The 12,029-nt window shown below is 44.3% G+C and overlaps 1 protein-coding gene across 7 annotated transcripts in view; it reads left to right on the top strand.

The window, feature by feature from the left end:
* Positions 1 to 697: 697 nt before the first annotated feature.
* The window catches only part of GPT2 (glutamic--pyruvic transaminase 2), a 45,504-nt gene continuing 34,172 nt past the window's right edge, over positions 698 to 12,029 (top strand). Inside the window, exons 1-4 of one of the 7 annotated variants that reach the window (XM_077830755.1) lie at positions 1,456 to 1,682; positions 3,713 to 3,855; positions 9,793 to 9,882; positions 10,823 to 11,037. In XM_077830755.1, coding sequence (XP_077686881.1) covers positions 11,032 to 11,037 — 6 coding nt within the window. In that variant the 5' untranslated portion in view covers positions 1,456 to 1,682; positions 3,713 to 3,855; positions 9,793 to 9,882; positions 10,823 to 11,031. The other 6 variants (XM_077830758.1, XM_077830757.1, XM_077830754.1 and 3 more) reach the window with 6 other exon arrangements.

Raw genomic sequence — 12,029 nt, 5'->3', positions numbered from 1 at the left:
TGTTTCTAATACGTTAAAACAACAGCATACAAAAAATGAAATTGAAACAAAAGGAGTATGATCTAATACTTTAAGTGGGGTTTTGGAAGCCAGACTTGCTTTGTAATCCTAGGGAAAGCATTTTAACCTCTCTATATCTCAGTTTTCATATCCGTGAACTGGGAATGACACTATTACTTACCCCAAATGTCTGCGTAGTTTAACGAACATCTGTAAGGGGCTTTGAGACTTTCAGATGACAAATGCAAAGTAATCGTGTTTCTAAAATGTAAGTGTCCTTTTAAAGTACTGCCTTACTCGGTCCTAGCTCCAAGATGATGCAGCAAAGGCTCGTACCAGTCTCCAAACCTACTGCTAGCTCTCATGGAGGATACCGGATATCTATGCTGTTTTTTTCTCTAAAGACGGGTGGTAGCAGGGAAATAGCTACATTATTTATTCGGCAGTCGCCACCTTTATTTAATACCATACGGCATCTTTAATGTGCATCGGCTCCCTCCACCCCACGATTCCTTTTCAGCCTACAGCCGACACAAGGAAGATACATGACGTACGCAGCCGTGCTTTGAAGAGAGTCTGGATAGGGTAGTTTGTTGCCTCATCACCTGATGCTGTGGGCAGGCGCTGTGGAGAGCTTGTAAGAACTACAAACCCCACCAAGCAGTGCGACGGGTAGTCAGGCTGGTGCAAGCTCTGTTACTTTTTGCATGCTTGGGAAGCAGGCTACTAGTAGCAGAGGGTTTGGGCGTGTGGTGGTTTGCAGTTGTGAGCTAAATGGCTTTCCCCGGGACAATGTATTAATGCAGAGATCTTTTTTGCTTTTATTTTATTTTTTTCTCCAACGCTAAACTATTGCAATGGTGGGATTTATTGATAATCTGGTGGCACTGCAAGATCAATTGTGCCTTGCAATTAAGTTCCAAGAATCTGGATGTGGGGGAGACTGCAGAGAACTGAGCATGCACTTGTAACTGTGCCTGTCCACCGGAATCTCTTGTCGTTGCACCTTTTACTTGTCTGTGTAGATTTTTAATATTTCCAATTTGTAAAAATAATATATTATTATTTGGAAGCGACTACCCGCCAGGAGCATGCATCGGTTTGCAGTGCTTGCCAAGCAAACTGCGGCAAGCCCGGGCTGTAAAGGGCCACCCTGCAGGAATGGAAGGAGAGACGTGGCTTTGCGGTGTATTGCCTCGCTGGTGAAGGGAAAACAGCACCAGCAGCGCTTTACGCAGCGCACTTGTCCGGGGAGAGAAAGACTGGTGCGTTGGAACAGCGCTGCCAAGGCCTCTGCGGTGAAAATCAACGAGAAGACGAGCCGGGAGAAAATCCTGACGCTGGAGTCCATGAACCCCCAGGTGAAAGCGGTGGAGTACGCCGTGAGGGGCCCCATTGTCCTGAAAGCTGGCGAGATCGAGAAGGAGCTGCGGAAGGTGAGGCGCGTGGCGCGGCTGGGATGAGCGCTCGCGCTGGTTCCCGGACCACTTCCCTCCAGTCCTGGGTGCCCGGCAGAGGGCGATGGGCCAGGTGTTGCTCTCTATCTGCCGGGGGCCGTGCTGGGCCAGCCCCTGGCCCCTCCTCCGATGCCGCAGCTCCTGATTGGGGCTGGGGGAACCCTGGAAGGAAGGCACGTTCCTGCACGTTGATAACCAGCGGCAGAATTAGCAAAAGAAAACGTGGTAAATATCAGACACAGCCTTTGAAGATCTCAGCGCTTTCTCAAGCCCCCTACTTCCCCCACGCTTGCTTCTCCTAACATTTTAGGAAATGGCTTTGTAACCACTTCTAGATAAGGCATTGACAGGGTGAAAATGCGGTGCGGTGAAGTTCTATATAAATGGACGGGCAGGTTAAAAATTAATACTTAAAACAATTTTCTTACCTTTGTTAGACTCTTACATTAGAACTTAACTAATTTTCGCCCCTTACCACTTTTTATTTGAAGTTGAGTGAGGGTGCTGCTGAATGAAAGCATGTTTTTGTTATCACCCATTTTTGTTAATGGATTTTGTGGGAAATGTCTTGTCATTTTATGTAACTTCACAATACCTAGAGTAATATAGCCCTCATCCTGATTGGTGACATGGATGCTAGGGCAGAAGAAATAAATAATATCAATACTTCCCCCTCTCCACTCCCCCCAAAAAATATTCAGTTAACTGTCCTTGTTCTTTTAAAATCTTAATCTAATGTAGTGTAGCACTATATGTACAAGAAGTGTTGTTATAGTTACAAAACTAGCCAGGCCTCTTTGGAGGTGGAAGAGGAAAAAGACAATAAACAAATGCTCTCTCCAGTAACATTTGTTACTGTCTCCAGCATAATTGAACAGGTCAGCTGACAAATACACTGTGAAAGTAGTATTATTTTTCTTTTTCTGCCTTGGCCCTCTAACTCTCTTTGGTGTAATCCAGTGCCCCTTTGTGTTTACACAAAAAGGTGAGTGATTAGTTTTCCCTATACAGTGGATGCATTTAAAATATTCACTCTGATTTTATGGCTACTATATGTTTAAGTGGTGTTCCCAGTTTTAAATATCGGGAATATCTCTGAAACATGTATTATCACTAGAACTGAAAAGATCTTAATCACATCCACTATACCCACCGTAGTTTTGAATACTTCAGGTCCCTGCTACTCCCTTCTTCTTTTTTCAAGCTGAAGTCATTAAGGCTATGTCTACACTACAGTTTATGTCAGATTAATTTGTCACTGTGGGGTGTGAGTAAACCAACTCCGTGAGCAACATAAGTTACACCAACATAAGTGTTGATGTGGACAGCGCTGTGTTGGTGGGAGAGTTTCAGCTACTGCTGCTCACAAGGGTTGAACTAGTTAAGCCAACCGGAGAGCTCTCTCCTGTGGGCTTAGAACAGTGGTTCCCAAATTGGGGGTTCTCGGGGAGGGAAAAATTCCCTAATGGCAGACAGAGCTGTCCCTAGGGACCCTGGGCAGCACAGGGCCAGCAGCCCGGAGCCCCTGGACTTCCAAGAGCTAAGCAGATCAAAGCAAGCATATCTCTCACACTGAGGAGATTTGAAATTCAAGACTCCTTATAAGAAATCGAAAGGGAGGTGGATATTTTTTGCTGTTTCTAAAATTAAATAGGCAGCTAGTATTGTTTTTAAAAATTATTATGAAGAACAAGTTAAGCTTTGTTGTAATGTGCGTTCTTTGCTTGGACTTCTCAAGACCTGAATGCTTGTGTAGGAGGAATACTTGTGTAGGATTTCTCTGCCTCTTATGCAGTTTGCTCCCTCTGTGCTATCCCTGCCATGCATTACATTCCAAAACATTTCTTGGGGATTGGCCTCTAAAACTTGCTTGCAGGATTCTCACCGTCACTCTGTCATACAATGGAACTCTGTGCGATCTCTGGTTTTAGGAACAAAATATAAACACTTCCAGCATATTTGGTGAGTGTATGTTTCTTTTGCTAACTAGTGTTGTCCCCTACCTTGATTATGGTTGGAAAAAGCCTTTTTATGTAACCTGGAAAACAAATGAATATATTTTCCCAGTTCTTCCATCCTTCTCTCTGTAAGCATATGCATCCATGATACACAAACTACCTGAGAGTTCCTTGTTAACATAGGAAAAAGTCATTGCTAATGGTTTTTATAAAATGTAATTTTCACCTGTTTGGTTTCTGCTTATGTGGCAGATTTTTCCATGTAAAAAAACAAGTTTTTTTTCTTTCTCAAAACAGCACAATGGAATATTATCAATGACCATCTGTATTTAGGTCCACATGACTATGCATCGGCTGAAGACAGATAAAACAAACATAGTTTACTGAGCCAACTAGTGCCTAGTGGGAAGGGGAAGGAGCAGGATATGTGAAAAAGCTGAGTAAGTGTATCTGCAAAGAACGTTGTGATCCACCTAAATATGCAAAAGCAGCTGCAGTCAACACTTTCCTCTCTTGCTGTTGTGCTCAAGTTGGTCACTTCTTTCCTTGAATCCTTAACAGCATTCTGAGAGGCACAGTTATGCACTTTTAACATCTATTTCTTAAACAAACCCCCAGCTAGTAGAATGCTGTTCTATACAAGCAGTGGGTGGCTTTTTATGAACAGAATGATAAAATCCAAGTACGATAATTTATAGTTGAAATATCTTATGTCATCAGATGCCTACTCTAAGACTATATTTGGTGTAGTGCCTTCAGTATGTGATTGGATGACTCTCAGTTCTGTTTCCTTTTCACAAAAAACACTGTGTGTGCTCTGGCCTTTTGCAAGTTTAGGGACATGGCTGAGAAGGAGCTTGGCTGATCCTCACTGCAGACAGAAGTGATGCTGGTGGGTGAGGAGAAGAAGCTTGGAGGATGTGGCAGATGGAGTGTCTTCCCCTTCTCTCTGTGTTGAGAAGGGATGCCAACCCCTTTTCAGTGAGGTTCATACCCCCCAGGCACCTCCATATTAATGACAGGTTTCAGAGTAGCAGCCGTGGCACCTTAGAGACTAACAAATTTATTTGAGCATAAGCTTTCATGAGCTACAGCTCACTTCATCGGATGCATGCAGTGGAAAATACAGTGGGGATATTTTAAATACACAGAGAACATGAAATACACCACACACACTGTAATGAGAGTGATCAGGTAAGGTGAGCTATTACCAGCAGGAGAGAGAAAAGAAACCTTTTGTCGTGATAATCAAGGTGGGCCATTTCCAGCAGTTGACAAGAACGTCTGAGGAACAGTGGGGGGGAATAAACATGGGGAAATAGTTTTACTTTGTGTAATAACACATCCACTCCCAGTCTTTATTCAAGCCTAAGTTAATTGTATCCAATTTGCAAATTAATTCCAATTCAGCAGTCTCTCCTTGGAGTCTGTTTTTAAAGTTTTTTTTATTGAAGAATTGCAACTTTTAGGTCTGTAATCGAGTGACCAAAGAGATTGAAGTGTTCTCCGACTGGTTTTTGAATATTATAATTCCTGATATCTGATTTGTGTCCATTTATTCTTTTACGTAGAGACTGTCCAGTTTGGCCAATGTACATGGCAGAGAGGTGTTGCTGGCACATGCTGGCATATATCACGTTGGTAGATGTGCAGGTGAACGAGCCTCTGATAGTGTGGCTGATGTGATTAGGCCCTATGATGATGTCCCCTGAATAGATATGTGGACACAGTTGGCAACGGGCTTTGTTGCAAGGATAGGTTCCTGGGTTAGTGGTTCTGTTGTGTGGTTGCCAGTGAGTATTTGCTTCAGGTTGGGGAACTGTCTGTAAGCAAGGACTGGCCTGTCTCCCAAGATCTGTGAGAGTGATGGGTCGTCCTTCAGGATAGGTTGTAGATTCTTGATGATGCGTTGGAGAGGTTTTAGTTGGGGGCTGAAAGTGATGGCTAGTGGCGTTCTGTTATTTTCTTTGTTAGGCCTGTCCTGTAGTAGGTAACTTCTGGGTACTCTTCTGGCTCTGTCAGTCAGTCCTGTTAATGACTGCTCCTCATTCTTAGGAAGTGCATGTGTTCAAAGTTGCCTTTTTCCCCTCCCCATCTTCTTTTGCATAAGAGGTTGAAACTCTCTGTTTAATATAAACTGTGCCATAGTTATTAAGAAGTGACCAACAGTCTCATTAATTTTTTTCAGTCCAATTACATTTCATATTGGCATGTCAAGCTGAACACATTACCAAAGTATTAAATAAAAAGCCTCTCCCTCAGGCAGTCTGTCCTGGATAGGTGTCCACTGCGTTTTGGGAGTTTTAGCCTGGTGTCTTCATCATTTTATTGTACTTTTCTGAAATGGTGGCCAGTAGTGTCCTATTCACTTTGCAGTATCATTCTTTCATTTCAAGGTTACACGCAGTTTTTCCTCCTCACTTTTTGACTGAAGAGGTTTTGATTATTTTTGATAATTTAAGAAAATGTTTTTTCTTGAACTCCCTCCTATTTTGGACATTGGAGTTCGCTTATTTTTTTTTAAGTTTCTCTTGAAATGTAATGTATGTGGGTCTAATCCTGAAGACCACTTTGAAATTCCAGCTAGAATAGAATAAGATTGCTTGCTTAGTTGTGCAGGTGGAGCACATTGTATGTGAACTGCATGGATTTCACTGGATTCCAGCTTACACCAATGTGAAAAAAAATGAAGTTTTTAATCTGTAGATAATGGGCTGTCTGAAATGTTAATTTGGTTTTTGACTAAATGGAAATATATAAAATTTTTTGCAAAAAGTGTCAGCTTTCTGCAAAAGATTTTTACTTTTGTTGAAAAACCAAACACCCCCAAAACTTTGGCTGAAAACTGATTTTTTTATTGGGAGATGCCACCAGTTTTCTATTGTCTGGGCTCCCCAGCTGGGCTGTGTCTCCCTTGATGCACCATGGTGGCTTAGCAAGCAGGAGAAAACTGTGTTGTATCATGGGAAATGTGGTCCAGCCAGGAGGACTGGGCCATTGAGAAGAGGTGGGCCATGAGGCACATGAAATGGAGCTCTCATGAGACATTGCAGTGGCATTTTCAAATAGAAATTTTTCAGATTTTGACCAAAATTTTCCGCAGGAAAAAAGTCACTTTCTGACCAACTGCAAGATAAAATTTCCATGCTTTGGGTCACGGCTACCATGTAGACCCTTTCCGTGTTTGAGCACCATTGTGATAGTGAGAGTAACTCTGCTACTTCTGGTAGTAGTCCCTTTTGTAGGAGTAGGTTTGAATTTCAGAAGGGCTCGAGGCAGTGTGCTTTCAGGGGAGGGCCTTCAACATCTACAATTTGCTTCTCCCAACTGCTAGAAATTGCTGACTTTCGAGGCCTGGTGCAAAGTTCATCTCCTCACTTTGACTTTTTCCGAGAAGACTAAGCAGCACATGGTGGTGGTATAGTGATTGGAAGAGGCAGGGTAGGGGGATTCTGTTTTGTTGACCCTTTTTAGTGCTGAGTTAGAAATGGATTTTTTAAAATAAGAGATATGATGGTCATATTTTTAAATTAAAAATTAAACAGAATATATTGAAGAGCAAAATATTTGTTGTAGAAATGCATGCTCATTGTTGACCTCTCCTACTTTTCAAATCAACACATTCTTGGAATGGAATTTTCTTTGATCTATTGTTACAAAAGTTAATTTAATACAAATCACCATTGTATTCTGAAGGATTGAGCTCAAAATACTCCCAGTGCTGAGATAGTTTCATCACTGCCACCATCCCAGAAGTCTTATTTGCAATATATGTAGGAAGCATTTTCAGACCAGGGTGAGTAAAGTTCATCCCGTTGAACTCCACAATAGGGTCTGCAGTCACTCACCTTTAAGGAGACAGCGGTGTCCCATCTGATTCTAAGCACCCAATGCAACGTACTCCATTTTAATGCTGTTTTATTGTCACCTCCCAGCAATTGCCAGTATGTGTCCCCCAGCCTCAAATACATTCCCCCTAGTTTAGACAAAGTTTCAGTGCCCCTTTCCAGAGTAACAGCCGTGTTAGTCTGTATTCGCAAAAAGAAAAGGAGTACTTGTGGCACCTTAGAGACTAACCAATTTATTTGAGCATAAGCTTTCGTGAGCTACAGCTCACTTCATCGGCTGCATACTGTGGAAAATACAGAAGATGTTTTTATACACACAAACCATGAAAAAATGGGTGTTTATCACTACAAAAGGTTTTCTCTCCCCCCACCCCACTCTCCTGCTGGTAATAGCTTATCTAAAGTGATCACTCTCCTTACAATGTGTATGATAATCAAGGTGGGCCATTTCCAGCACAAATCCAGGTTTTCTCCGCACCCTCCCCAACAAACCCAAATATTCATTAAAAATGTTATTTCAGTTCAGGAATTAAGTACCAACTTCCCTCCCTTGCTCATGTCATTCACTGATTTTTTTCTCATGAATTCACCATCTTGCTATTTGTTTAAACCCCAACTTTTCTCTTATTCTAGCTACTGAAATGTGAGGTATTATACCTAAGCCTATGTACATTGGTTTTCAGAATGTGGGGATGGGATTTCTACCACTAACCCAACATCACTGGTGTTCTGTTAATTGTGCGAAAGCAGTAACATTTTAGTGTCTAACCAATTAAAAACATTTCAAGTCATAATCTCTTGAGTCCACAGAACATGTTCCTTTTGATTTATAATTCTGAAGAGTGATTATGACAAAACTCCAGGTTTCATCTCTATTGTGCCTTAATGATGATGTATCAAAGGGGCTGAAGAAAAAATATTCTGTCTTTTTAATGATTGAATAGGTATCTTCTTCTTCCCCCCTCCCATTCCCAAATCATGCTTGATCAACAACAAAGTTTTGGGATGGGGACTACATGGCTCAAGAGATTGGTAATGGGTCCTAAAGCTTTTCACCTGTGGGATGCTGGTTTGGGTTGGTAGTGACTGTAAGTGGCTGCCTTCTGATTGCTGCTTATTGGCTAATATGATATAGGAGGGATTGAGCAAGTCCATATCCCAGTAAACATGTGTCCTCGTCACAAAAAGCACCAACCTCTTGACACTAACTGGTAGGCCAAGGGTGGGGAAACTCTTGCCAGCATTATGCATCTGGCCTGCAGATTCATTTTGTCCGGCTCGCAGCAAGTCTCCGCGCCGCAAGCCTGAAGCCTCGGTGTCGTCCTCCCCCCCCAAGGCTGGAGCCACAAGCGCCGGCTCGCCAGCATGTCTCTGCAGCCCCTAGGTGGAGGGGCGATCAGGGAAGCTCCATGTGCCGCCCCCACTGCCAGCTACGCAGCTCCCATTACCCAGGAACTATGGTCAGTGGGAGCTGTGGGAGTGGCACACACGGGCAGCGTGCACTGCGCAGAGCCGCCTGGCCCCTCCGCCTAGCGGCCGGACATGCCAGCCACTTCCGGGAGCAGCACAGAGCCAGGGCAGGCAGGGAGCCTGCCTTAGCCCCACTGCACCGCTGACTGGGAGCTGCCTGAGGTAAGCACTGTCCAGCCGGAGCCTGCACCCCAAACTCCCTCCTGCAGGTCTGAACCCCCTCCTACATCCTAACTCCCTCCCAGAGCCCGCACTCCCTCCCACACGCCAACCCTCTGCTATAGCCCTGAGCCTGCTCCTGCACTTCAAACCCCTTGGCCCCAGCCCGGAGCCCCCTCCTGCACCGCAAGCCCCTCATCCCCAGCCCCACTCCAGAGCCCTCACCTCCAGCCAGAGCCTTCAGTCCCTCCATTACCGGAGCCCCCTCCCACACCCCAACTCCTCATTTTTGGCTCCACCCCAGAGCCTAAGGGGAAGACCTGAACCTCCATGACCCACCCGCGGGGCTGGAGCTGGAAGCACCTGCTTGCCCTGCTGCAAGGGGAAGCCCCGAGCCTCTGCCCGCTGTGGGTCTGTGTGTGGCTCCCGGCTGATTTTTTTTTTTTTTTTTTTTTTCTGTGGGTCAATGGCCCCGGTAGAAAAAAGATTCCCCACCTCTATGGTAGGGAAAGAACTGAGTGGGCCTGGAGATTGAAGTATGTTTGAGGGGTAAGAGCTACAGCTCAGAATTGAAATGTGCAATCTGACAGTAGTAGCTTCTAAAGTGAAACTGTCAAATTAAGTCACACGTTGTATACAAATAGTTCTTTATTCAGTTGTCAGTAACAACTTATATTGGTTCAAGTGAAAAAATTTATATTCATTTTACTCTTCACTATTTAAGCCGTTGGTTTACTTTCTGCACTTAACTCTGTTTGGACAATGGTAGTAATGAAATCACTTCGACTTTAATAGTCCTAATTTCAGGTTTCATGTGCTGTAATGTTTGGGTTAAAAGTACTGGTGTGAATGTTTGTTTGGTAACTCCTTTTCTTTTTTTTTTTCTTTTTTCCTTTTGAGGTTTTTAAATTGCATGGAAACGTCTCTTCTGACTTACTAGCCTAATTTAAGGCTAAATGTGGGTTGACAGTGTCCTGGAGCTGTGGAAAGGTACAACAACAAACAGTTTAGACACTGACATGCAGATATATGATTTGACATTCAGAAAAAACCACAAATGAAATGAATTATTGATCACACTCAAACACAGGATGGCTAATTTAATATGAAAATTGATGTTTAGCCTAATATGTCCTGAGCAGGGGGAGAAAGCGATAGAGAAACCTCTCCCGGAGATAGCTGTTGACCTCATCAAGACAGTCAGAACTGTTCTTCCTCATTTGCCTGCACATGTTATGTAAAAGGAAGATACAGTAGTGCAGTGGTCTCCAACCTATTTACGCCCACTTTTTGAATTTAAGGGCAACCCAGGATCTACCCAGCTCACTCCATCTCCCCCCTGCCCCGTTACTCACTCTCCCCCACCGTCACTTGCTTTCACCAGGCTGGGACAGGGGTTGGGGTGCAGGAGGGGATTTAGGGTGCTGGTTCTGGGAGGGGGGTCAGGGCTGGGGCAGGGGCTTAGGGTGCAAGAGGGGTGAGGGGTGCAAGCTCTAGGAGGGTGTTTGGGTGCAAGAGGGGGCTCCGAGCTGGGGCAGAGCATTGGGAGCCGGGGGGGGGTGCAGGGTGCTGGCTCTGGGAGGGGGGTCAGGGCTGGGGCAGGGGGTTGGAGTGCAGGAGGGGACTGCAGGCTGGGGCAGGGCGTTGGGAACCAGGAGGGGGTTTGGGGTACTGGCTCTGGGAGGGGATCAGGGCTGGGGGTTGGGGTTGGCCGCTGGCCGGCACTTATCTTGGTCGGCGGCGCAGCGAAGCTAAGGCAGGCTTCGTGCCTGCCTTGGCCCCATGCCACTCCTGGAAGGGGCTAACGCACCCCTGCAGTCCCTGCGGGGGCAGGGTGCACATGGCTCTGCACACTGTCCTTCTCTGCAGACACCACCTCTAAAGCTCCCATTGGCCACAGTTCCTCGTTCACAGCCTGCGGTGCTTGCAGGCAGGAGCAGTGTGCGGAGACCCCTGCTCCCTCGCACTCCTGGGGCTGTGCGGCCATGCTCTCCGCTTCTGAGAGCGGCGTGGGGCTGTGGAAAGCAGGAAGATCGCAGTTTTCTGGGAGAGTCCCCGGGATTGACCAGTCGATCAAGATTGATGGGATTGACCACTGGAGTAGTGAAATCTTGCTTTCTGTAACACTGGTGCAAACTGATGCAGGTTAGGATGAGAAAGTTGAATCGTTTTATGATTTTGGTAAACGTTACTTGTTTGATGTTTTTCTGCATAAAATCACGTTGTGAACAAAGAGAATGTTATGCGATATGCTGTTAGTTTTACAATTTGCACAGAGACCTTATTTCCACTGCTTTGATAGTTAAATGGAAAAACGTTCTTCAGAAGAACGTGCAACTTTTAAAAATGTTCCCCAAACTTCTAATTTATTTTTCCAGGGTAATTACACCATGCCCTGATAAACACTGCTATATGTGTTCAGCAGAATGCAATCCACAAGACACAATAATTCAGTCTTCTCATGAAATATAATGGCAAAATCTTTTCCAAGTTATTCCACTATAATTTAGGAGTTTCTTTAATGGAAGGCCTAATCACATGTCCTGAGTATTGTGTTATTCCTTTATTTAAAAAATGTTATAATTAAATCTTACATATTTTTTTTTTTTATGTTCATAGACATTCCTCTGACTGGAATCTCACTGGTACATTTAAATAAAAATAATCATCTTTTGCAACATACTCCTGTTGTTTGTAGCGTAGCCACTGGCTTTTAGTACCACCAATTACCTCATCCTACTCCAGGGGACATTAAAGCTCAGCACTGCTATTTCAAGTCAGAATCCAGACTCCTCATTCTCTTTCCCCATCAATTACAGTTTTTGTCAGCTTGAATTACACATGCATAACACAAACTCAAAGCCATGCTCTGTGGTAAGCAGGTCAGGTTTTTTTGCTTTTGAGAGCTGGTTTAATAACAGAAGATTAGAATGCTAATTCAGGCCTTGAAGTTCCTATTAGTTAGGTGCCCGAGGGTGGTGCTTTTTAGGTCTTTTTTTTTTTTTTTTTTAAATACTTGGCCTCTGGGGTACCCAGCTCAGTCGTGGTGAAAATTTTTTGTCTTCTCTTCCCATTAGTTATGTAGCCTTCTCTTATTTGTGCAATCCACAACACAGACAGGCCTGGTTTATGTAAGG

Source organism: Eretmochelys imbricata, chromosome 12 (genome assembly GCF_965152235.1).
Source record: "Eretmochelys imbricata isolate rEreImb1 chromosome 12, rEreImb1.hap1, whole genome shotgun sequence".
NCBI classification, from domain to species: domain Eukaryota; kingdom Metazoa; phylum Chordata; order Testudines; family Cheloniidae; genus Eretmochelys; species Eretmochelys imbricata.
The sequence above is the reverse complement of the archived record's forward strand: the minus strand, read 5'-3'. Positions and strand labels throughout refer to the sequence as shown.